This window comes from Apteryx rowi, unplaced genomic scaffold (assembly GCF_003343035.1).
Source record: "Apteryx rowi isolate R43461 unplaced genomic scaffold, aptRow1 scaffold_594, whole genome shotgun sequence".
NCBI classification, from domain to species: domain Eukaryota; kingdom Metazoa; phylum Chordata; class Aves; order Apterygiformes; family Apterygidae; genus Apteryx; species Apteryx rowi.
In genome coordinates this window covers 127,296-154,552 of record NW_020450865.1, presented here as the reverse complement: position 1 = coordinate 154,552, position 27,257 = coordinate 127,296, and the positions used below count along the sequence as shown (strand labels likewise).

The 27,257-nt window shown below is 39.5% G+C and overlaps 1 protein-coding gene across 3 annotated transcripts in view; it reads left to right on the top strand.

Annotated features, from left to right (window-relative positions):
• The window catches only part of GRM1 (glutamate metabotropic receptor 1), a 190,937-nt gene that overhangs the window by 107,529 nt on the left and 56,151 nt on the right, over positions 1–27,257 (top strand). For all 3 annotated transcript variants that reach the window (XM_026082802.1, XM_026082803.1, XM_026082804.1), the window contains exon 3: positions 16,360–16,595. In XM_026082802.1, the coding sequence (XP_025938587.1) occupies positions 16,360–16,595 (236 nt within the window). The remainder of the gene's footprint in view (positions 1–16,359; positions 16,596–27,257) is intronic.

Sequence of the window (27,257 nt, the reverse complement as noted above, 5' to 3'; positions counted from 1 at the left end):
ATTGATGTCTGCAGATTTAGAGTCCTGAGGTAAAGACTTCCCTACCAGAGCAATAAAAACTGAGGCAGCAAATATTACTTTTATTGTCTGCTAATTTCATTACTTTTTCCCCAAACACTTTCTTACTTTCCTGTTTTCTTGGTTGGCAGAATTACATGGCACACATATATAATATATACACATGACTATAATTTGGTAGAAGGCTGTCTTTTTTGGATTTGATATTTCAGTTCCACCCTGATGACAGCTCCACTTCCCCTCCTATTCTCTGTGCAAAAATATAGTTTCCTAGTTCTAATTCAGTTCTCAGTGAAAGCATTATGATGTTCTAGCACTTAAATTTCTGATAGTTCAAGCTTTATATCTCCTTGACCAGTACTGGATCAAGTTCTACTTTTTGTTAAACAGATTTGTTTATTTTTTTTTAACTTAGAATGCGAATATGCATTTATTATAAGACCAATGGTAGCAATGGGCAGACACACAAAATTAGCACATCTGTTAGAATTCAAGTGTCTTGTAGCACAGTTAAGCTTGGTACAAATACAGCAAAGGAAATAAGTAATAACATTCTTATAATGCTCTCATTCTTTATATTAGGTCAATCTTCCAGGAACAGCTCTGTTCTTCCTCTGTCAAAACTATATAGTTCCCATTAATACAATACCAGTCTTTCACAGCTAGCTCTTTTAAACTAATGTTCTAGTTTGCTGTATTTCAGTGGGGTTTAAAATGCAGTTTCCAGTGTGCAAGCACCTGCTGTGCGTATGAAGATACTGGCTGTCATTCAAAAATTAATAACTATCAAAAATTCTCTTTCTCTTCATGTAGCTAGTGAAGCATTTTATGTTTCTCTATCATTTATAGCATGGCAATATCTAGATGCCTTCATCAGATGAAGCCCCATTGGCTAGACAAAGGGAAAGGATGGAGAGGGTGCAACGTAGAAAGGAAAAGTAACTGGGGAGATAAACAAGAGGTGAGAAAGAGAAAAGGATGGGGTGACAAGGGGGTGCTTGGCCGTGTACGGATGACAGCCCTGCATTGCAGGGTGGGACACATACAGACAAGCGTCACAGGATGCAGACTGGGTGGCAAATAGAGTTCATTCCTGTTCCCATTCATGCGTATTCTCTTTTTGGCTTATATAATGCTTACTATAGGTTTCATATCTGCACAGCTCACTTCCCCCCTCCCCACTTCCCGTCATGATAACAACTACAGAGTGAAGTGCACTGAGAAAGTTTAAAAATATATGACTATTCCAAAACTAATTAGTAAACAAAGGCTGATTATAAATAAGGGTTTGTTCACTGAAGAACTATATCTTGACTCTGATTTCAGTAAAACAGTAGCTGCATTTCATAAAGACACTGTAAAAACAAGCCGTTGTTGTTTGTTACTGTTCTTTCTATCAGTGTTGTTTCCTAAATGTTGTTAAAATAGGGTTGGGGGTTAAATATTTTTCCTTTCTTACAATTGGAAATAGGAGTAATACCTATTGGATGGACTATGAATTATTTATATTACAGATAGCATTCTCTTCCCCATAGTAATTTGCTTCTCTCCCTCCATTCCTCCTCCTCCCCATCAGCTATAATATCTTTTGGAAAATTATGGTACCATCAATATATCTTTTCCTAACACTCTTCTTACTTAAAAACTCTCAAAATATCTTCACAGTAGCATTCTTTCTAAACAGTTGCGTGCTTTGCCTGTCATAGACCTTTGGAAAGCTAAGTGATGAAAGTGACCTTGCTCCTAGCCTCATATTCCTGCCTTTCTCTAACTGAGCAGTGTTTACCAATGCTGAGCTATCTCATTTGCTTTCTGTTGTATTATTCAAATGAGTAAGTGCTACCAGACCAAAGTTAGAGGATTCGGTATCAATGCCGTAGTACTCACTAAAGATGAGTCATTTGTTCCATATAGAATAGATGATCCCCCAAACTAAAATGCCTCAGGCTATTGTAAGACTTTCCTCCATGTGCGCATTTCACCTGTGCACATTAAGCCTACCCATGCTTTAGTTCTGCGTAGGCTTGGCAATAAGGAGTATTAATGCACCAGGAAGCAAGTAGGTAAGAAGGTAGAGGACTAAGTGTGGATGGCCATCAGTAGAAGGTAAAATGCACCCTGCAAAATTCGAAACTATTTTCCATTCTAACACAGCATGAAGCATCTGAAAGTGCTGTGCCTGTTTGACTTTTAATCACACCACCGGTTTCTCCTGAGGTAGTGCCAGCTGTGCAATCTCCCTTTACTTACAGCTCACAGGTCATAATATGCAAAATCTATAGAGCTCTTTATCTGGCTCTGTCCTCTCCATCAGTTTTTCTTCCTTCATGTCTTCTGTCTTTTTGTGAGCAGCAGTCCATCTTATAGTAAACTATTCAAAGCTTCAGTCTGCTCTTCTTACATTTGCACCACAACAGTATTTTTTTCTGAAGAAACTATTTTCATTTCCTTTTTCCTCGGTTCTATTTTTTTTTAAATGTGAATATGACTTCTCTTTAGGAAGGTAGGTTTTATCAATTTTTCAATGGATGAATACAAGCAAGTAGTTTGTATTTTTAATGTTTCTGAAGAACTAACTGCTTTTTATAGGCTCCCATCAACATGGACTTAAAGTTTTGCTTTTAGACTTTGCTGCTAGAGGTAAACTCAATTTAGTTTCTTTGAGGTGGGTTCTTAACCTTTTACATACCATTCAGCCATAAAGTAAAAGGAAATAATAAAATTGGGGACTTTTCAACTTCTCCATGGTTTTGCATTTCCTTTTACTTCTGACCATCAGGAAATGCTAAATGGTCCAGTTTGTTGTCATAGTGGTCATTTTCTCATCTGTCTCCATAAGTGCTGCATGTTTCTGGTATGTATGTTTTATGTGTGGAACAGAAACAGTCATAAAGTAATGTTTCCTGTTTCTATTTAGGAGGCTTTAATATCACTTTGAAGAGCTGCAAATAGAAAGAGAAGCTCTGGCTGTGACATCAGCCAGCTCTTGGATAAATGCTGTCAAATGCTTTGCAGACCATTTGTTGCATTAGTGAACTTGTTTTCCTCTGACTTCATGTGCACAGAACTGAAGCAACTCAGTGATGATCCGGTTTTCCTTTAGTATGCTTTATCCAGTTATTAATCATTCTCTGTTAAGATATGCAAACATTATGAATGGCTACCTAATTCCAATAAAGAGTTCAGTATGTTTTGTGGATTTTCTCTTTGCCCATGTGTGCTTTAGTGGTGTTATTTGCCCTTTCCTCTTTCACTTTTCCTTGCCCATAAATGCAGCAGTTTTATCCAAGGAAGTTTCTGCACTGTGTCCTTCAGCTTTCTTTGCATACTTTCTACTACTGCGTGAAGCAAAGTGACAATTATCTTTCTTATGTGGATCCATATCCATTTCTTTTCCCTGGGTGGGAAAGCTATGTGTGGTAGAAATATTTGTGAGTGAAAATTGAAAGTGTTTCTCTCTCACTGTGTCATGCAAGAGGAAAGGCTCCGTACACACTCTTTCCCAGTTGTGCCCTTGCGCAAAAGCCAGACAAATTTGGGTTCTATTTTAAAGAAGCTTACTTCTGTTTTCCATTAGTAAGTTGTGACATCATTGCTAAGTAATAAAATTTGATCCTAAAAACACTTTGATTGTTTCGAGGTCAATAGATTAATCTAATAAAATGTAAAAGAAGTTTTGGCTTCATAGTTAGAAGCTTGAAATTTAAATTATAAGTTATAGCAGCAAATTTTTGTTGACTCCCTAGTTGTCTGTGACTTGGACTTTTCATAATGACCTAAAGACAATGACAGGAGGGAGCCAAATTACCTGAAGAGAGATGACGTGGATGACATAGCTTGCTGAAAGCTATAAATGGAATCACTAGGCTGAAATATTTTATAAAAAGCTATTCTAAGCCCTGTTCAGGGTGCAGTTTGGACTAGGAGAGCTCTAGGAGTCCTTTCCAACCTAAATCATTCTATGATCCTGTAAATAAAAGGCAAGATCATGCCAAAGCACAGCATCTACATCAGAAGCCAAGCCCCTGTCCTTTCGTGGGAAGGATGGATGTTAACGGGAGATAAAAGACTCCGACTGTCTCTGAGAGCAACCTTACTGGTCTGTAGAAAAGAATTAGAAATGCAGTTGCCTGAAGGACCAAGGAGGTGGGATCATTGGCTGATTCCTGTAGGACCATCCTTATAAAGTAAAGAATCTAAGTTCCAGAAAACAAAAGGGGCTTTTTATCTTCATTCTGTTTGACCGGAGGACCATAGCCTTGCTCTGTCACTGTGCAGAGACTCAGTGCATGTGTTTGTAGGGAAACAGTATCAGCAGCTGCTCACTAAAACTAAAGTCTAAACTCCTACATCTGCCATTTAAAATGATGGATATCTGCAAGATTCAAAAGTGCTGCTACCGAACGTGTTTTTTTAAATCRTCTCTTTAATCAATTTTTGTAAACACTGTGGTTTGTTTGTGTGAGCGAGAAAAGAAAGGAAAAATTATTGTAGTGTGAAAGAGTCAACTGTGAGCCAGCTGCTTGGCCCGGCCCTGGCACCTCAGCCCAGCTCGGCCCCGTGGCAGTGCCCGATGCCCCCCGGGGCCGGGGCTGTTCCAGCTCCCTCGGGGCAGCGGGACAGGCACTGGTGGCCAGCCCTGGCCCGGCCCCACTGGCAGCCCTCGCTGGTACTGGCTGTGAGGAGCTGCTGCCACCGCTGTGCCCTGACGCTCTAGGTAAAATGGCCAAAGGCCCTCAAGGCCACGTCAGAGTCAGAATTGCTCGAGTAAATGCTGTAAGTAATTGTTGACAAGCATTACAGGTACCTAGGAGTATATACAGGATGTGTGTTACAATTTTAGTTGAAATCACTAATGAACCAAGAGCTCTCAAGCAGTGCATTTAACCATTACACTCTGACCATTTGTCTATGCTAAGTTTCTTTGTGAAAACCCCAGAAACATTTGCAACAAGCATAGATGTAATAAGAAACATGGTGCCCTTGTTTGTGCAGAGTATTTCTGGTTTGCAGGTGACCAAAGTTACTGATTTGCAGACATCCCAGCTTGTTGAGTTGAAGCATTTCCATTGCCTCCTGAAATTCATCATAAAGCAAGCAGGCAGAAGTAAAGAAAAATGTTTACCTAAGTATTTCATCTTGTCTTGTCCTTCTCAGGACCAGTATGAAACTGGCTTGGGTCAGCTTGAAAAGGCTCATGTTAAGAAAATTCTTCGGGGAAAAGGTGGATAGAAAAGATGGCAAAAAGGGAGATTTATTGTAGGGAAGGATTAGGAGCACTTCTGTTCATCACATAAGCATGTGAGGATTGAGATCCACCCCCCAGTCATCAAATAACAGCTGCATTGTCAGGGGTGAAATGTATGAACTCACACTTGGAGAGGATTCTGTGTATCCTTATTGATTCAAAGATTTAAATAATAAATCCACAAAGCACTCTTGCTACCACCAAGAAAAAGTCTAATATTAGAAAAGATATCCATGCCTATTACCTAGGACAATTCTTCTGATTTAAATGTAACTTGGGGTCTTGAAGGAAACAGCTGCCCTTTCCATCTCCAGCACAGATTTGACAAAGAATGATTCTTCGTTTTATCAGTCTTTAATCTGATTACCTTTTGCATTTATTTGGCAATTTGGTATTTTAGACCCTTTGAAGTACTGAGTCCCTATCAATTGTGACTTTGATTGTTGCATTTTTTTGTATTCTTATTTAGCCTAATGAAATGTCAGTACTTCATTCAATGGTACATTTACTTAGTTATAGCATAGCTTGCTTTGCCCATTGAACATTCAATATAAAAAGTGTACAGAACTATTTATCTCTTCCATTTTTAAGCATGTTCAAGTACCTATAAGAATGCACATAGTCTATACAAGATTTTGGCAAACACTCTTTTTCCAGATGTACATCTGTTCTCCTCACAATTTTATTAATTTTTATAACAAATTAGTGATTTTTACTCTTTTTTTATAATATCKTCAATATACATTTCTGATTAGCATAACTTACAGTGAAACCTGTAGCTTTTAGAAATTCTTGACTTACATTGTTACTCTCTCAAACACAAGGATAGGCCTGTATATGAGTCAATTAATTTTTTCTAGAAGGAAATGATTCTATGGGTGCTTTTTCTAGTTCCTAGATAGTCAGGCTACTGTACTGCTGTGTGCAAGCTCTGTTGATAAGCATACATCTCACTACAGCTTCCCAAGCCCCTGATGCCACAAAATGAGGTTACTGTGGGATGTTCTGTAATGCATACTAGTGAGAGCCTGTGTGTGAACCTTTTCCTTACATCAATGAGTATCTGTCATCCTAGTTGTCTCACTGAAGCCAGCTAGCATAACACTTAAGCAATGAATGAGAAATTTACAATCTAGTCTTTAGTAAAAAGCATTTAAACAAGATAGCACATTTCAGTTGTTCCTCTGAGCAGGATGCCTGCTCATTTCCAGATATTTTCTTGGCATATTTCGATTTAATATGGATTGGATACCTAAAAGTCTTCTGCTCTCTGCTGTAGTTCTGACTGATAAGAACAAAATAAACTTGAGGAGCAGAGGTTAGCTGGGTGATAATAGGCTAAGCTTGGTTCAGACAAGCAGATGATTGTACTTAGAATTCTTATATTACATTTGTTCAACTACATGAATAAACATTTATAACTTTAAGAAAACAAAAAATGCAGAAGAATAAATAAGTAATATTTTTATATGCTTTTAAAGTGCTTTAAAACAGTTGCTTTGGGTCAGGTATAACAATATTCCCTGAAAGAAGTGATTTATTAGAAAAAATATTATTCAAGGCATTAAACTTTTTTCACATTCAGTAACTGTGAAACATATTGCTTAATCTTCAGGTGAATTCATTATTCAAATTACTAATCAGTTTCTTGGTTTACAAATGGTCTGTTCATTGCAGACACTATGCAATGTTCTGTTAGTAGGTACCCAAGTCAAATGATTTTACTTTATTCATTCTGTGAAAGTCTTAAAGTATTACTTAATTCATTCACTGGAAGATTTATGTGCTTAGGTGACCCACTAGCATAACATGAATTGGATATTTTATGTATGAATATATAATTTCAAATGAACTTTTTGTAAATTTTTGAGTGGAGTATACCACTTTGATAAACATCCACAGCAACCTGAGTGTTCAAGTGTCCACAGAAAGTGTAAAAGAAAATATTGCAGAGATGGCCAGATTTAAACTAACTTTTGTAGAAACAGCTGGTTATGGAAATATTCTTCCATGTACAGCCTTGATTAACAGCTTCACAAGTTCTGAGATTCTATTATGATTTTCATCATATTTCACCTTTTCTTTTTCATTTTATTTAAGCTGATGTTTTGAAGCCCATGATAGTATGTTTTGGTATGGAATGGATAACATGATCTTCTGACTACAGGGAACTGATGCTGGAATAGCAGCTACCTATTCTACTACAGAAATGGTTTACTTTAATAGTTATCATCAAAACAATGAGCAATTTCTGCATAGAAGTGTGTGTAAAGGTACAGTTTTCAAGCATGACCGTGGAAATAGCCTTCCAGAAATCCTGTGCAGGTCCTAAGAACCAATAAGAATAACTAGATGCAAAATGTAGGTGTCTTCTTTAGATCTGCATATTCAGAATTTAATTTCTATTGGAAAAAGGGTTATAAACTCTGTGTGTATTTCTCTTAAGCATTATCCCATGAGAGATGACTTGAGGGAATCATGAGAATATAAAACACTAAAGGAAAATTCTGGATATCCTATGAAAGTCAACATATAGGAGAAATCTGAAGTCTTGAATTCAAGGTGTATTTGAGCCCAGCACAGTCTGTTGGAAAAGGGAAACAGAAAAGTGATTCTAAGATGCTTTCCTATTTCCCTGTCCCTCAGAGTATCCACAAAGAAAACAGGATGAGAGGGAGGGAAATATGCCTGTTTCTGCCTGTGGTTAGGGAAGGCATCCGTGAAATAGTCTTTTAGGAAGCACAGCAAATTCACATCCAAGCACCCAGCAAGCTCTGCTGGATTGGCATGGAGGAGACAGAGCCAAGTCTTCACTTATTCTCTGCACCTCCCTGTACATTTCTAGCCTGTTTCCTCACTGTAAGGTGTCTCTCTTCTCAGACCTTCAGATGTGGCCACGACACTGGAGTAGTTTGCAGGCTGGAGCAGAAGTAGAAGACACTATTTCCCTTTACACCTGTGCCTGGTTGTGCAGAACAGACTTCAGTCTGTGAGACTTCCAGGCAGGATGGAATTCCTGCATGGAATATCACTTCCTACCTATCCTCCCTGAAAAGGGTCTCTTTGTGGCAGGAACTCTTTGTGGCAGGAACTATCCCTTGTTACCTGTAAGCACTGCTCAGTGGAGCCTCCTTGCACATCTGCAGCACAGCTGCAACAAAGGGTTAAAAAAATTCCTCAGGAACTGACATAGAGAATCAAAGGTAAAGCCCTCTACTTTCAGATTTGGGTCTATTAATAAGATGTTAAAAATCTCGGATTCAATTGCCCATACTGGAGCCAGTAGCACCTTCTATGAGCCACAGTGCTAAGATCAAGGCTTCCCATTTGTGTGTGCTTGTATAGAACTGCCCCACATCTCCTCCTCCCTACACATACTTGCATTTGGAAAAGAGATTGCACATTCGCGATGCTTCATGTTGTGAATTTCAAATATGCAGCGCAAGGATTCAGTCCTTTTGACAGGCTGGGGTGGAATCGTGTGTACACCTTGTGAAAACTCAGCTAATGCCTTAGAGAATACATGTACAGTTGCTGATTTTCTGAGATATGCACCATTGTGTACCCTTGAGAATGGTAAAACCTCTCCTGCATAAAAGCGCCAACCATGTTTACAAAAAGCTGTACGTGCCAACTGTGTCAAGAATTTTCACAGCAAATCCTCCCCAAGATCACGCCTGCATGATAGACAGTTAAATTACATTATGTATATTTCATGCAAATATATGCATTGCAAATGATAATTAAAACCTTCCTAAATACATATTTACAAAATAGACAAACCATCATGGTCCTTGAGGTTATAATCTACATTTTTTAAATGAACAGTGCAAAACCTCTGAAAATTCATACAAAAATGAATGATAATCATCTGAAACATAATGACCTATCTTTTATCAACTTAAGTTCTTTACAGTGTGACATTCATTCAAAAAAAAATCCACTGATTTGCTAACTAAAGATTGGAAGTTCTTACCAACAGTTTGTGCTAGCATATGATTGTGGGCCATCACTAATCATGGACAGGAAGTAAAAAATTCCATATGCAGTTTTATGCAACAGAACCTGGCATGAACAGAAAATTTACCAAGAAATATGCCTAAGTACCCACAGAAAGTGGCCCTGGGAATTTTTTTGGACTTCATCTTTCTATTATTTCGCTTAGAAAATGAAACCTCTTGTAGGACATTAGAGTTCGTACTGTGATGGGTACACATACAGCTGTCACAAAGGAAGCAGCATTAACTGGTGAATCATGACAGTCACTTCCTGAAATCCACTGGTGCTCTCTAGTTCAGGACTGGTCCAGCCCAAGTCCTGACCATATTTGACATGTTCTTGAGCCTGTAGGCCATGCCAGGGTGTACACAGTGGCATACTAGCACTGCATGAGTTACAAGTCTAAAATCCATAACTGCACGGTCTGGCAGCAAATGCTCCTTAGTTGCTCCTTTTGTACCTCGTGATGGGGAGATGGTCAAGATGKCAGTCTTCTCTCTCCCTCTTACTTTTCACTGCTTTCCAAGGAGGAGCTTCAGTGGTTTTCTCCTCCTGCTTCCTGTTCTTCAGGCTGGTATTTTCATGATGCTTTCAGCTGATTTGAATCTGTACTGTCCCATGAAAGTCAACATCTAGGAGAAATCTAAAGGCTGGAATTCAAGGTACATTTTAGCTCAGTACAGTTTGTGGGGAAAGGGAGCGGAGATGAATCCTACAGTAACCTGTTACACCCTCTGTAAGAGGTGGTCAGTTAGAGTGGTAACTCCTGCCTACCTCCACCTATGGCTGCAGGAGCAAAACTACTGGCCTATTTACTCCTTTTCTTGTTCAGTTGACAAGATTTAGTAAAGTCCTCATTCTGAGTCTTCTGGTTTTGAGAAGGTCAGTCAGTGCTCAGCAAGCCCCAGGTTATAGCATGACAACATACAGCCTTCCAGTCTGATATTGCCAGCAGTGAAATACAGGTTTATCTTTGTCCATGGTACTAATCTTAGTAAGATAACCAGGATTACTCACACATTTAGAGGTAACACCGTGTTTAAGTACTTATGGTTTTGGAGCTGAGGAAGGTTGTCCTGCTTTTCAAGGCAAGTATATGGTACTGATGATTTAGCTGAATGACTGAATGCAGAAGTGAGTGTCCTTTTGTGTCTTAGATTTGATATAATATTCATTAACAATAATTTTCAGCATTTTTCAGCTTTCTCTTTGCCAATTGCTGAYTCATGAATTCTGAACAGTCTCCATTTTCTTTCCATGGGGTCTTCTGTGTGAAGCATGTATTACATGGGCACTGAATATTTTTGATAGAGTTCTTTGCCAGAGAATATTTCCATCCTCCTTCACAATGAGCTAATTTTGTTTTCTCTTTTCAGTATACCAGGCTGGTGAAATAAAGAATTTTTTAAAAAAATCTACTGTCAGAAGAGGATGTCTGAGCAGTCACTTACAGTGTTTTTTGCAGATTACTCAGGGTCTGGTTCTGCTACCTTTGCTCATATCAAGTAGCAATAGGATACACTGATTTTTTGGTGGAGCTGCCTGTTAAATTATCTCACCTGACACACTGGTACTTTCTGGACTGGTCTCATGCCAGGCTCTGAATCTCCATACATTCTGTCTGAAGAGCACACGAGGCCGTTAAAATTGTATTCCTGCATGCGGACATGAGAATCCATGCTGGATTTTTCCAGTTGGGCACTATCRGAGGAGATTTTTATAAACATCTAGAGAAACAAAAGTCACGGGCTTCCTGCTCTGATCAGCTATCCAGAACACTGGCATTTAACAGAACCAAGCTGCAGACTGTTTAAACTCCACTTATCACTACTTTGGGATTTGTAGCATTTTGAAATATCTCTCAGTAAGCAGTGTCTGATCACCACCCAGAAAAGTGGTTTTGCAAAAAGGCACTTTCCAAATAAAATGTCAAAATATTCCTGAATATAATCATTTTGCTTTAAAATAAAGATACTGACATAAATAACAGAATGGCCTTGGCACTTTATCGAATGTTGATTTTTTTGAATTATGATGTCCTCATATTTAAATCTATTAGAAGCTGAATATCACAGCAGGCCAGCTGGCAGCCTTGAGAGCAATGGTAAGAAGGCATCCAGAAACATGCTCTGTGGGAGTGGAAGCAAAGTATGTTATGTGCTTTAGTTTTGTGGAAAAGAGAGAAAAGCAAGACTATGGACTCTGATCCTCCTGAGCAGGACTGCACACCCACAGGGAACCTCTGTGTACTAACTCTTGGAAGTCTGAAACTAACATTCCTAATTTAAATAGGCATAACTGCATGTAACAGTTTTTTAAACTGAGTGAAAAATATCCCCTAGCACTGGAACAGAACCCATCCAAAAAGAGATGAAATTATTTTAGTATGATGGATTTATTTGGCTTTATAATAATAACATCTGCTCTAGGTAGAAGGACTATTGCAAAAGTAATTCATTTAGCATTTATAAAGGGCTTTCACTCTTAATTTCTTTTATATGTTTTATGTATCTTGACCAGTACAGCAGGAAAAAAAGTGTAATCACCAATCCAAACTTCTTAAGAAAACACTGCATTTGCTGATGCTGAGGGGTTTGACAGAGCTACCAATGATGCAGACCTTCAGACACAAGTATCTAAACCAGCTGCCCTCTGTGATCTTGGTCCATGCCTTATAAGGGTGCAAGGATCGAATTGCCAGTTACAGTTTCCAGGACTGACAAACGTGTTTTGTTTTCTTTACCTGTGAAAGGATGATATCTCCCGCAAAAATCACAGAGCAGCTTCCAAGTGTTCTTCATAAACAATAGCATGTTTTCTTTTTCCTTGTTTGCTTGTCTGTTTGGAAAAAGCATCCGGAAAAGCAATGATCTGAGTGCTGTACTGGGAAGCGGAGCAGAACTGCAACTGCACCGTTTAGAGTTAAAGTCCTGAAGTGATGAAAATAGACTGCTTGATTGCTGGTTGTCTCATCAGCCCTTGTGAAAGGCAGCTGACAGTGTTCATGTTTGGAAGAGGAGAGGAAATTGGAAATCCATTATATTTCTCCTGGTATTTTAGTCAGAAGAATGTATGTGACTGCAGTTCAAAAAATATAGCCAGTCTAAGGTGTTTTCACTAGAATTTAGAAATGTCCAGTGTAATACTTCATCAGGATAGTAAATTGGCTAAGAAAAGAAATTGCTTCATTTCTTCAAACTCAGTCTGTGCTAATGGGAAATAGGAGTTCTGAAGCTTGACAGGGTAACTCCGGGGTTTTTCCCTTTTTGCCTGACGCCTGTTTGTGACTGCATGCCGGCGTTTGGATTTGGCTTTCTGAGTGTCAGCCACCAGACTTGGACTTGGACTGAAAGCAGCTTGCAGAAAATTAGTGACCACTTTGACTGCAACAAACACCACAAAACTGTAATGAAAGCAGTTGGTTCTTTCTCTGCTAACAGTGAACAGAGTGGTTGCTGGTTTGACGCCCACACACTTGTCCCTCCCTCACTGCTTCTGTCTTCACATTATAAAACCCTCGTAGAGCTTCAGATCAACTGTTGCACAAGATACCAGCTGTGTTTCAAGGCTAGACTGCGACAAAAATCCGCAAAGGACAGTCGTCAGGGAAGGCAGCTCAGGCAAAGGATATTGGGCCACTTTGTCATGCCCACAAGCAGCTCTGCTACTTCAGGCATGAGTTCATGAAATCTGCAGTAAAGGCACATGGGAGAGATGCACAAGCAACATTCAACTTTAATTGCCACTCAGCAGTATAAAAAAGGGAAAGTAGGTGGAAAGTACTAGATTCTGACAATAAAAGAATAGTATGCACTGCCTTTTAATGAGATTTCATTTTTTCCCCTTGTACCAACTATCGGTTTTATGATTCTATCACTGATGTGCACACTATCATCTGGCCTTTAATATCGTGGTGTTGCTCAGCACTAGAAACATCAAAATTTTTAACACTGTCTTCTGGTATGCTATTCGTTCATTCATATAGCACTAATGATGCACATAGTTCAGACAATTTTTTCCACACAGTAAAAAAAAATTTAGTCAGAGATTATAAAAAGATCTTAGGTCTCCAATAATTGTCCTCCCACCACTGCTTGTTAAACTGCTCAGGTTCCCTAGGGCAGCTTTCAGCACTGCCAGGAATCTGCAGCTTCTGGGATGGCACAGGTCCCCTAAGAGACCAGAGAGAGACTTTCTTTTGCTCCTTGAATTTACTGGAAGTACAACAAAGCTCCAATATTAACTCCAAAACAAATGAACATTTTTTTTTCTGATTCCAGTGCCTATTCTTCACATTTGGTTGGGCACATGACTTTTCAGGCAGTTTTAACAATCTGAGGAAGTTGAAGAGAAAACAAACAAAAAAAACATTTGTGGGCTAGAAAGAGACAAAGAAACATGAGATGACAGTCTATGTTCCAATTTAGGCGAGCTTTTCCATCAGCTGCACTCAAAGAACTTGAGATACATTGTCTTTCACCTTTGCAGAAAAGCTCTGCTTCATCTTCAGAGTTAATGTGGCAATCTTCCAAACCAAACTTACAGAGGAAAGGAAATAAATCATTCTAATGTTTGTCTGATAGGAATCCCAGCACTAGAGAAAATACCTCCTTTCTAAAAAGTCTTTTAAAAAATGACCTGATTTACTTAATCTTTTTGACTCAGTAGTGTTTCTGCTTGATTCTACGGTTTGCAAGCCATAAACATTGTGACATATAATGAAGTAATCATGCAATTAGAAGTCAATTAATTTTGCTGTAAGTGACCTCTTGCTTGTTTTTCCCACACACAAAAAGAAATAAATATTGTGTCTTTTGCTCCTTTTTGCTAGTTTGTGACTCAAACTATGTGGAATTTAAAAAGCTGCTTCTCCTGATTTTATCTTTGTAAGGTTAGCTAGACTGTGCTGTAATATGAGGCAGCAGTAAGGGTGTGCTGTAGATATTACTAGTTGCCCAGAGCATGTGGGCAAGTGGGGCAGGAAGCAGGAATGGACAAACTGTGGCTCTTGAGCTGTGTGCGCTTCTATGGCGGTCAGTTCAGCTGCAGCTGTCAGGTCAAGGCTATGCCACGTGATTATCAGTAGGGCTGTACTGGTACAAAGGCAGCACTTGGGTAACCCACATCACTGGCTGTGGAAGGAAATGATCCAGTAGGTGCTGCTGAGCTGGGTTCCTAATGGCAGAGTCACTTTGTGATGCAGCCTCATGCCAGCACCAGTCCACCATGGGACTCTCACACCATTGCTGTCTCCCTCCCGTGGACTTCTCCCTGCGCCCTCCCCTGCTCTCAGCTCTCACATTGTATGTGAGACGCAACATGCATGTGCATGTATCTAATGCTACTTAGCATAGAAAGACTTTGGTCAGTGGCTTGTAGGCTCAGAAAGTTTGCCCTCTCCTACTGCAAGGCTTTTACAAGAGGGGAAAGAAAGAAGAAATCCTGGCTTGAAGGTGCCATGCAGTGCCATTTTAAAGTACAGCTTTGTGGGTCCCAGGGCCCAGGCTGAAAGGAATCTGTAGATTACTCAATCAGTAGGTTGCCAGACATCCCATATCTTATGACTTCATGTAATAAAGGCTTGGGTCCAGTGTCCCATATGAAAAACATTCAGTACATGGCCTTTTCTGCATTGTCATGGAGACCTACCATTTTTTTCCAGGTGCCAGCAGCACAGATTCTGGAAGTTCAGAAAAGCAGCAGTTAATGTGAATGCCRGCTATTCAGTCTGGAGACTGGGGGCCCGAGACTCACACACAGACCGTGCATAGTCACTCTACACTTGTTTGACTGGTACTGTGACAGAACTTGCTATTTCAAAACTTGGTTATTTTCTGTTTTGGAGGTCCTGTCACCTCTATGCTGAGTGCCTCATGAATGATTGTCCTCAGCTGGCATGGGCTACAACACTATGCTCTTCTCAAGGCACTGTGTAAGAGGCTCCTTATATAGAACTTCTTTCAGTCTGTCCAGGGTTCAGGACAATCTATGAAGAGATACTTTTGGATGAAACAGAGATTTTTGTTTTAGTGGTCAATGACATTTTTCCTCTAGAGCTCTTTGCTGTTGAAAGTGCTTCATCTGTCTGCTTTTCACAGCAACGCTGCTGCTGGTTTGATGCTGAATGGATACAGCTAGATCAGAGATACCAAAATAATCTATTTCTCTCATGATATGACCAGCATATTAGAATTAAGCATAGGCTGGCTTATATTTGCACTTAAATCAGACCATAATACCACAGTGCTTAGGAGACCCTAATAAGAATTGGAGAATGACACTAAATCAATGGACTTCTAGTTAAGAGAACTAAACTAAAACTCAGATGTTAAGCCCAAAGGACTTTATTCAAGACTATTAAAATAGAATTTCCATCAACTAATATCCCCAGAAGATTTTTATCTTCAGGTCTTTAAGAGTGCCTCTGCACTTTGGCATGATTGGCTTAGATTGACAACAGAATAAACAAACGAATGAACAGAAAAGCACAATAGAAAAGCCATTGTTCATTAAAAAAAGCATGTTTTGACAGATCCCTTAGGGTGCAGGACTAGCATGTGGTTTTCTTTTTAGTTTATTCAATTTTATCGAGTATTCTTATTACATTCTCCCCAACATGATGCATTTCTCAGTTCATGTTTGATATGAATTACTCTTCTAGCTGTTAGATCTATGCATGCTGAGATGTCTTCTGCAAAACACCTAGGATTCTGGTTTGGTTTCCTTTCCATCAATATTAATTCTTCCAGTTTCTACCCCTTACAGGATAGCCTAAATAAGGCAGAATCTCCTCAGTTATAAAGACATCACACTACGCTATGTCCAAAACCCCTTTCCAGGGGGACAAAGACAGATCTTCTTCATTCCAGATGAGTTAATGAGGACTCGGCATGAAATCAATCAGACTTGCTCATTACAACAGTCTTCATTACTGTTTGTTCTTCTTTCCATCTCTGCCTGAATTTTAAATCTGCCTGGAATGTGCTTTAGATTTCCCCATAACTGCATTTCTGAGGGTGCTGGCCTGCCTTTGGCTAGCTGCTTTTTCAAAACAAGTTTCCTGTCTCTGTGTAACAGGTTTTTCCTCTTTTCAGTGATGGCTGGGCAGACAGAGATGAAGTCATTGAAGGTTATGAACCTGAAGCAAACGGAGGCATCACTATCAAACTGCAGTCTCCAGAGGTCTTGTCATTTGATGACTACTATCTGAAGCTGCGGCTGGACACCAACACCCGCAACCCCTGGTTCCCCGAGTTCTGGCAGCACAGATTTCAGTGTCGCATCCCGGGGCACCCGCTGGAGAACCCCAACTTCCAGAAGAACTGCACCGGTAACCTCTCAACTATTTTCCCATTTCAATTTGTGCTCTGGTGAAAATTTGTCTCTGTGGGTTTGGGGGGGCATTTTTTTGTTTATTTGTTGTTTTCAAGTGTATAAATCACTGGTGAAAAGTGCCAACCTCAAACCATGTAGACTTAAATCCCAGCTCTGGGAGGAGTATGTCTGGCGCTGGCTGCACAGCCTCCTGTCAATACAACTCTGCTCTGCCACAGAATGACTTGCTCCTCTCTCAGATTTTAGGGCTATGCTGAGGCTGACAAGAATGCCTGAGTTTGTAATATGGATGCCTGGCCCCAGTGGCCAAGCTATTCAAGATCCAGGGAACTGAAAAATCACAGGTATTTTTACACTTTGAAATCTAGACCAGGAAAAGATTTGTACCTCAATCCACGGCCAGATAAACAGCCTTGTCCTTAGTTTAGTAAATGCATAGGTAAAAACAGACAAAAAATAAGAACTGAACCTTTTTGGTCCAGCTGACCAAAAATAGGTAACAATTACATTTTAACAAAAATAGGAACAAATTTAAACATTTTTTTCCAAAGTCAGTTTTTCTGACCAGATAAACGATCAGAAAATTTATTGAAGATATTATGGCAGAAAACAAATCTAAGGAAAGTTGATAAGCCTGAAAACTGTCAGCCGATCATCTAATTTACCCTTTCTTTTCCTCACCAATTAAAATACATAGCACTCATAAAAAGCACACTGTCCTACAGGTGGAAGTGACTGTCATCTCATAGCAAGAGAAGTGTATCTATGCATAGGCAGGTTTCCTGTTCCGTGGCAGAAACTGAGGAAATAAATTAAAAATATTTCAGGAAGATTAACAAGATTAACTTTATTAATAAATTGAGAGGGATTTTTTCTATAAAGTATTGTTGAATATTTTCTGCAAATATATGATGTGTAGTTTATGAATATTTCATTTGTAGTCAAAAATTATTTTGACAGTGAGACAATTACTTCATTTTAAACAAAACTAACAAAATTTGGCTTCCCATGGATTTGTGTCCTGTTCTTTACATCTCCACCCCCTCTGCCCCTCTACCTGATATTAGCAGTAATCTCGGTTGGTCTTCATGTTCCCCCTGGACTGACTCCCATAGTATTTCCAGTTCCTCCTTTCTCCATCACCAACACTTCTTAAAAATACCTTCCACATTACCTCTGTTTTTCTTCCAATTCCTGTTATTAACAGCTGAGTCACACCAACAAATATTGTGACTGACTCAAAAATGAACTGATGTGCTGACTGACAGACTGTCTGGCCCATTCTGTGTGCTGAGGAGCTAAGGGCATGCCAAACTAGACAAATAGTTATTGAGCTTATCTAATATATTTTCCTCAATTGGGTCATTAGCTTCAGGTCTACCAAAATGATGATTTACATTATATGTATTTATTTGTTTTTGAGACTGCTTCAGCTCAGTCAGAAGGAGTTAATATTGCACAAATTACTACCGGGAGGTTGAATAAGGGACACATAGTGCAAATGTATAGCCTTCTTTCTTAAGAAAAGAAGCTTAAAACTGCATTGTTTTGGTCATTCCTTTCACAGAAATAAATTGCAAGTTAGTACCCTATAAAAATGTCTAGTTTCTGAGGAATCTCAGAACCACAGGTAGTTTGTTATTGAGTCTCTGGTTATAAAACTACAAACATTAGTCTGAATGAGCATGATCATTCTTATTCTGCTGCACCAAAGGCAAATACCATGTGGCAAGTTCAAAATGAACAAGAAGAGGTCATTCTTCACAGAGCACGTAGATGAGTTTTCAGCCACAGGATGCTGTGAACTCTGAAACTGTACATGAAACAAAAAGAGGTTAAACAAATTAATGGAAGAAAACCAATAACTTATATGGAAAGTAACAAATTGCCTCAGGACATCCTGGGCCTGGAAGCCACTGGACATTGGAGAGCTAAGAATGCTCTTTCAAAGACAAGTAGTTTCCAAGCTTGCAGATCAAGCCTTCCTCTCCAAAGAGGTCTGATATAACAGTGCCAAGAAACTGCCTTCCTTACCTCCCACAGGTCTGGAGACAGGTCTCTTCAATTCAGGTCTGAATTGCCTCTTCCTTCCTTCACAAAGAAGGCTTTATGCCCAAATTTAATGGGGACTATCCATGTCGCATGTTAAATAATAAGTGCTAATATTTGAAATCCATTAAAAGTACACTCAGTTTTGACTTCTTTGTGGTACTACAGATTAAAGTATTACTGCTATTACTGCATCACCCTGGGAAAATTATCAGTATTGAAAACTGATACCAAGTTCCTCAACTCCATTATATCTAAGAGCTTTCACTCTTACCTCAGAGTATTCCACCAGTATTAATTCTAATGAGATATGTAGGATCCCGCATTATGGAAAAAGCTGAGTCCGTTTTGATCTCATTAGTATATGCACATTATTTGTATGCACTGTGACCTGCAGCTCTCTCTGGGGTCCTGATCAGTTCGGTATCCTAGAAGTGCTCTGGTATTCATTACTGAGAACACAGCACACCTGCACCTTTGCATAAACAGAAATTGATTCAAAAGTAGACTGCTCAGGTTCACCTTCTATCTCTGGAGAGTTATCATCTCAGGAAACTATCTAATGAGAAAGAAAATCAAAGGACAAAACACACTTGTGTTGTCTAGGGGAGCATAGTGTATTTGTATTTATCCAGCAGTGACAAGTTACCTAGGAGCAACCTCAAACAAAAAATAGAAAGCAGTGTTGTTCTTATTCAAAAAAATATTCAAAACCCTTGGACCTATCAGGCTTTTGAAAAGGAGAGTACTTACAAAGTTTGTATTTCAGAACCTTCAGTTACAGCTGGCCCAATATAATTTGCTCATATACTACCTAATCACTTTATTGAGTGATTAGTTGACAAATGGTCACTGGAATGCAATTTTCAATTTTTAGCATTCACGGACAGGCGGTAAATAGCAAGGACTTCTCAAGCAATTCCAGCTGCTGCATTTACAATGTCTCACCCAGCGTTACTGTTGACTCAGCACTAGCTTGGGATTCCAGGCTCTCTGGGAAGCAAGGAAAAGCAAGTCCCTAGGGATCCTCCTTTCCTGGCGACAGGAATTACTGCTTGAACCCTCTAATTCAATCCCTGAGAAGACTGATGTTGTCCTTCAGGAATTTTCATGTTACACTGTATTCTTTGAGTATGTACTCATATTTGTAAGGGAAAAAGTCTATCCAATCAAAGAACTATTTGAAATAAGGAAGCCCAAGCACCTTCCACTCTGTGAACTCTGCAGACTGCCTAACAATTGACAGCATTTTCAGAAGAGCTTATCTGGATTTACCAGTACTTACATGGTTGTAGCAAAAATTTGTGGGAAGACAAGACAGAATCATCAAGAGCTGTGCAGTGACTGCTCTTTTTGGGTTATCCCTTTTCTTCTTGTAAAACTTTGGAAACTTGTTTTTCCCGCTTTGGTGAAAGGCAAATGAGCGGGAGCCATTTTTAACTTATACCTTGCTAATACCACCTTCTCATCTATAGCTAGATGCCTCCCATAAGCCACTGCCTCTATCCATCGCTCTCTCTCTCTCTCTCTCTCTCATGTGGCTACAGAAGATGTTCTTCCTCAACACAATAAGATTCAAGTCCAGAAATTTTCTTATATGTAAAAGCAAGAGATTTTTATATGACCATTCTCTCATAGTTTTCTTGATTTCTAACAGGCCAAAAAGGCCAAAACCACTTCCAGGACAGAGTTCTTCTTCTCAGACTGTTCATATCACTAAGATATTTTCAATGCTTTCTCTCTAATAGCTTCATTCTTAAGGAAACAAAGCATATACTATATCTGTATATGGACCACTAACTCATTAGGAGGTTCAGAACCTCACACCATTCTTAACCTATTCATGACCTTCATGTGAAAAGTCAGAACAGAGCAGTCCATTTTAACACCAACAGAAAAAAGATGTTTCTGAATCTGAGATAACAAGAAGCTACCTGACGCAGGATGGACTTGACACAATGTTCACTTAGCACACAAGTTCAGGCACTGCCCCAAGCAACACTCAGAAGTTGTTTTAGTTCATCAGGCAACTCAGCTATTGCCACATTTTGGAGATTGCATGTTGACAGCAAAATTAGGTAATAGACTGTACCCTTCCGACAGTTCTGTAGGAAGTTTTCTCCTTCCTGATTTAATAAAAAGTGCTCTTCCCCCCATGTTTTTTCACAAAACCTATAGCGGCAAATATTTCTTTGGTGAGCCCACATAGTCTAGAATTAAATGCATATTACACTTACACAGAAATAGCGTAGAACTCAGTGCAGTTCAACTCTTGTTTGGAGGTCTAACTACTAATTTATAGAGTGCTTATTCACCTCCTGACAGATAATACAAGAGCTGTAGTTTGTATAAACTGGGAGGGATGAGTACTTTTCTGCACAAGAGACAATTATGAAATTGGTTATGGAACTGATGCAAACATCAGATTTTGCTCACAGCAGTTCATCTACTGGRACAACAAAATACATTGGCAGGCAATCAGCGCAGACATTTTTCAACAGAGGAAAGTGGAACAAAGTGGGCAATTCATGATTCATTCATTGATTCAATTGATCTTTGAGGAGAAGGGTTATTTGTCAGTGAACCTATCTGTGGCAGACAAGAACAAGAAATGTAGATTTTTCTGTTCCAAACGAGATTGCAGTCCAAGTTCCCTATAGGATGCTTACTCATGCCTTGGTCATGCCKTAAGGACTGCTTCATCCATTAATTCCTGTCTGGTTCCAGGAAAACCAGTCAGACTGGGTGCAGCCAGAGACATAGACTCACAGAACCATAGGATAAATCAGGTTGGAAGGAAGCTCAGGAAGCCTCTAGTTCCACCTCCTGCTCAAAGGAGGGTCAGCTATGTGTGCAGACCAGGTTGCTCAGGGCTTTATCCATTTGGGTCTTGAAAAACCTCCAGGAATGGAGACTGCACAGCCTCTCTGGGCAACCTATATTAGTGCTTGAATGTCCTAATAGTGAAAGAGTTTTGTCTTATATCCAGTCTAAGCCTCTCTTGTTTCAAGTTATGTGTATTGTCTTTTGTTCTCCCACCATGCAGAGCCTGGCTCTCTCTTCTCAATAACCTCCCTGTAGGTGAGGGGCATCTGCTGTTAAGTCCCTCTGAAGCTGTCTCTTCACAGGGAAAGGGCTGGAGCCCCCAGCCATCTGCTGAATTTGCTCCAGATTATCAATGTCTTTCCATACTGTGTGTCCCCAAACTGTATGCAATATTCTAAATGCAGCCTAACGAGTGCGAGTAAAGGAGGGATAGTCACATCGCTCAACTGACTGGCTGTGCTCCTGTTAATAGAGTGCTAGATGCTGTTGGCCATCGTTCCTGCCAAGGATCTGTATGTCCACCGCATTCTTGGGTCAGCTTTGGTTTGTATCTTTTACAAACTATCTTCTTTCTGCATTGTCAGACTCTCTCAGAAACAAGACATAGGCCTTCATCCCACCTAAATAGTTCTGGATGTCTGTCATAAATCCACATACYATGCCAAACCATGGGCAGAACACACTAATGATAGGAGAAAAAAGCACTGAAGCATTCCCAGAAAAGAAGTTTATGCTTTGGTATGAATAATGCATAGTCACACTTTTTGAGCAACAAACTACAAGGAATATAGATTAATTTGTCACTGTAAAGACCTTGTGCCATTCAATTTGCTTGGTATAGACGTGTCTGAAAAAGATGTGGAGCATTGTGCAGAGGTGTCTTAGATATCAGAGACCCACACAGTAACACACACAAAGAGCAGTGCAGTGTTATGTGAACATACCAGCTCAAGTTTGGAAGCAGTATGGTTATGTCTGTGGGATGTTATGCCCAAACTACTAAATCCGATCATTTCTACAAGTGCATCTGGAGCCARCTTGATTTGTATGCCTCTAGCTAGGGTGTTTATGAACATCCTGGAGTGCTTACAACCATTATCACCCACCCATTAAAAAGTATTTGGTTTTACCTCATTCAGCCATAGCCAGATTCCTTATAGGTTTAGTGAGGTGTTTTCATTTCTGACGTAGGACAATAATGTCTTTTTAGAAGGTCTACAAGGTGCCTAATCAGGCCTGTAGTGTTGTTTGTTTTCCTGTATTAGTCTGTGAAGTTTTCCTTAATTTTGCTTATTACACCAGACAGGATAGTAGAAGACTCTTGGCTCACCTATTCCCATCCTTAGATAGTTTCATACCCAGCTAATGCCTCCTTTAGAGTACATGCAGTCCACCAATAAAGGACTTCAGAACTGCTCTTAATCAAGGAATCAATTTCCACAAGACTCATTTTAGCTTTGATGAATTTATATGAGATAACATGGGGCCCTGATTTTCTCATATCTGCGGACAAAGCACTTTAGGCTGTGTACTTGGTTATTTCTATCCTTGGCTGAAAGGCAAATGCCTTTTCAACCAGAGGTGATTTGAGCGGTTTTCAGAACATTTTGGATTATGTTGTGAGTTGACACTCTCAGGGCTCATTCAACTGGTCACTTCGCCAGAGGTGACCATAGGCACTTCTCTGAGAACTGTGCTTTAATCTTGACATCTTCCAGTCTCCCTTGTAGATCACCTTTCCCATAAGATGTTGCATCAGCAGAAGCTCCTGCAGTGGGAACTGCTTTCACTACACTACATCAAAAGGTGATTATAAGATGAGAGGCTGAGCCTGACAGGCTGACCTGTCAGGTCAGTCATTGCTTGTAAATTACATGGTGCAGACACATTCATAAGCTTTTGAAGACAAAATCAAGATCTTGATATGTCATGAATTCTTCAAGATGTGTTGTACTTTTATGGATCCTGTGATACACCATCCCTAACCTCTGTTTTGGATTCCCATTATACTCGTTCCCGTTATGTCCGTAGGTTCTGGAGTAAAGAATAGTCCTATGCCACTCTCTATGTCCTCAGTATGGGGCAGGAGATCCTCAGGCAAATGGCTTCATCAGACAGTAGTGGTCAAAACTGTGATTTCAATTTTATGTGCACCTGGAATGAAGCATATTAAGGAGAATTCATCTGAAAGAACTCTAGTTACTACACTTTTTAGTCAAAGATTTTTTATAGCTGGTAGGGCAGGAGAGCTGTTGCCTCATTTTATTCCAGACAAAGTTACAGATAGCTTTTAAGGCTTAAAGAAGAGGGACATTAATAGTGTGCTTACCTGTGAAAAATCATAGGCATTATTAGGAGAAGACATTATCTATGGCAAGTTTTTTGTTCATTTGCTTCTAGTTTCTTATTTCTGAATTTGGAAAAAAGCAGCTAYAATTATCTAATATCTTATATTTCCAAAAATACTTACTTTCTAACCAGGCTGTCAGTCAAAATACAATCACAATATATGTTTTTTTCTTTGGGTATCCACTAAAAATAAGATTATCATCAAATAAAGAAAAGAAAAAATATGCATACCTTTGTAAACAACATAGAACACAGTGCTAAACATGTACATATTACAGCAGGATATGACAAAAGTTCTCTGAATCTAATATCTACACCTACATTTTCCATTGTGGGTTTAAACAGTCAAAGTTCCCACTTCTGGGTTTAAACGAATCCTCTGGTAGGTTTGTGATGTTCATCCTTCCCCATTACATGAGTAAAACGATGGAGCTGCAAAGGCACAGGACATATGAATCATGTTCCCCTGTGCCTCCTCTGTGCTCCTTTCTCCTTTGCCTGGAGAACGTCAGGGGCAATCCTGACTGCTCAGGCTGTAGCAGATGCTTTGAAGTTTTGTCAGTAGTGTGGTGAGGACAAGAGCACACAACAAAAATTAATTGACTTGTTCCTAGAAATCGATTTTCTGTGCAGGTCACACATCAAAACAATTAGCCTAACTGTAAGCATTTAACTAAATCAATAAGTAAACTGGATGAAATAATCCATGTAACTGATCTGAAGACAAGACCAACTGCCTTCACTCAACCCTCCTTGTCTTTAATAGGTTGTATCTTCCCTTTTCTCATTTATCTGGAGGTGGAACAGTTGTTAGCTTACAATTTTACACGTTGTCATTACTGCTATCATTATCCCATAAGTAGAGATGCAAAGGAGATACAATAGGGGCTAACCTGCACAGGTGCACACACACACACTCACACTTGTCTAACTGCAGCCCAGTGATAGCCTTTGTACACAGAGGAGGTTTGCCAAAAAAGAGGCAATGGAGTTCTTAAAATGAATGAGAGCTTTTTAATATATCTTGGACAAGCAGCAGTGTAAAGAACAGTAAATTATGAGCCTGAGTAGTAAAATTTGAACCATATAAACTATAGGTTTTTTACCAAGAATAAGCTATATTGGCATCCATAGGAAGAAAAATCTGATGAAAAGCATGTGCTCCAAACAATAGTGTCACCAGTACGGCCTGATTCTACCTACTCATACTGGGAGGTTTGAGGAGAGCACAGAAGTCTACTGGTGTGGAAGCAACTAAGGGAAAGATGTAACAGCAGCTACATCAGCTAGGCTGGGCTGCTGGCTGAACCAGGGAGGGCCACTGCAGCCCAGCAAGGTGAGAGACAAGATGATTTCCAGAGGTTTCCTCCAGCTCAAGAGGTTTTGTGATTCCTATAATAGAAAATAGCCTTGGAGGAATCTGCAAGTTAGAACTTTTAATTTAACTCTCAATTATCCCTAGGCTCAGCTTCACAGGGAGGGACAAAAATGTCAGGCATGTTGTCTTCAAAACAATAGCACTGTGCAGTGTACTTTCTACTTTCCCCAGTGGCCAGTTTGCTCTGCCTGGTTTTCTGGGTTGGTTTTGTCTAAAAAATCATATTGAAAGATTCATTTTGCCATGAGAACTCAAGTACGTTAGTAATTTGAGTTTGGCTGGGTTGGATGGCCCTTTTTGCTGCACTGCTTCATGTCACATCTGGTTACACCCTGGAAATAAGGAAGTGCACTAAAATGACTGTTTTTCAAAATCTTTCAGATCTGAAAGATTGGCTTCTGTTTTTCTGCTGAATTTAATGTGTGAATAAAGATTTGGGCCATTTATTTTGTCTTCTGATTTGCTTAGCTCTGGTTCACTTCTAATCAGTGATACATTGTCCTTGTGCAGACATTATTCAGAAGCTTCTAATCTTAGCTTTGCTTTAAATGAATCTTTACTTCCTGTTTTTCTGTGGTACTGTACAACTCCGAGCACAAGTCCAGTCAGTTTTTTAAGAGGAAAGTAAAGCGGATCTTTGTGAAGTATGTGTTTGTGATTAATGTATTGCACRTTACAAGGGAATATTTGGATCCTCACACCAATCATTTGAAAATTACCCTCAATTTAAAACAAAAACTGTGAGTATGCTCTGCTAAATTATAACATGGTCTAACGAGTTACTAGTTAGGATGGCTAAGGCCACTTTGCTCCTCAGCTTCAAAGCAGCTGCAGGAGCTGCCCTTTATCCCAGGAAATGAGAGGAGTCTCTGAGAGTGACTGCGCGGCTGCAGTGCTGCTGTGTTGTCTCTGTGCATGGTGGTTGCACGTCACATGTAAAATCCACTCCATCAGCGTGCAACCATGTGGTTCCAGGAAGCCTTGCTTTAAAAACAGAAGGTTTCTTGTCTAAGTATATGGTCTATTAAAAACAAAAACAAAACACAATGGTAAGCTTTGGCAGGGAGAAATTTGGAGGGAGTTGTATTTCTGTTCAAGTGAGATACAGTGGTGTTAACATTGATTTATATCTGGGAAGCTAATGCTGGTGTTCCTAGTACCATGTTAACATTAAGAAGAGAATGGAGGAATAAGTGGTTTGATCTTCTGAAATAATAAAAAAAGAAAAAGAAAACTAACAGTTGTGGCTGACAGGAGGTACACTGTATAGCAGCTCAATATGTATCTCATACTGTTTTTACAAACTATAAAAACCCATCTTGAATCAGTATTGTTTTAAAGCATGCTTAATATTAGCTGTCTTTCTTGACTCTCCTTCAGACTCATACAGAAACACTGGAATTTAAGATAGGAGAAGATCAGTTAGGTCAGTTAGTCTGTGTCTGCCAACTACAGAGTGTTTCCTATCATGTAGGAAGAGCTTTGTCCAATGTTAAAATGAGGTATTGACTCAAGCCTTCAAAGTCCTCAGGATCTCTTGCCTGTACACTGACAAGTGTAGACTGCTGCTTAAATATTTACAGGTCTAGATCAATCGATCAAGAAGAGATTATGCGATGCATTCTGTTTGCCATCTCTATGCCAGATAGGAACAGAGATCTCCAGAGAGGATAGGTTAATGAAGGAATTTTATTAATTTTATCCTGGTTTTCCCCTAGTCTAAAGACCCTGATGACTGTTTGGGGTATTGAATTGGTGTTGAGTATTTAACATATAATGACACTAGATTCCTCTTAACTTCTTTGCCCCATTCCATGGTCATACATTCTATGAATAATATGAAAGTTGCATTGTTTTGAACTCTGAACCAGCATTTTCTATTGAAGATGCCCACAACTAGGCTCCTGAAGTCCATGCTCTGAGACCTAGATAAACTGGCCTGATTTTTAAGGGTACTGACCTCTCATAATTCCCATGGAATTCAACAGCAACTAGAGAAGTTCATGTATTAGTCAAGTCAACTAATTAGGTGCCTGAATATGTATTCAAGTTCAT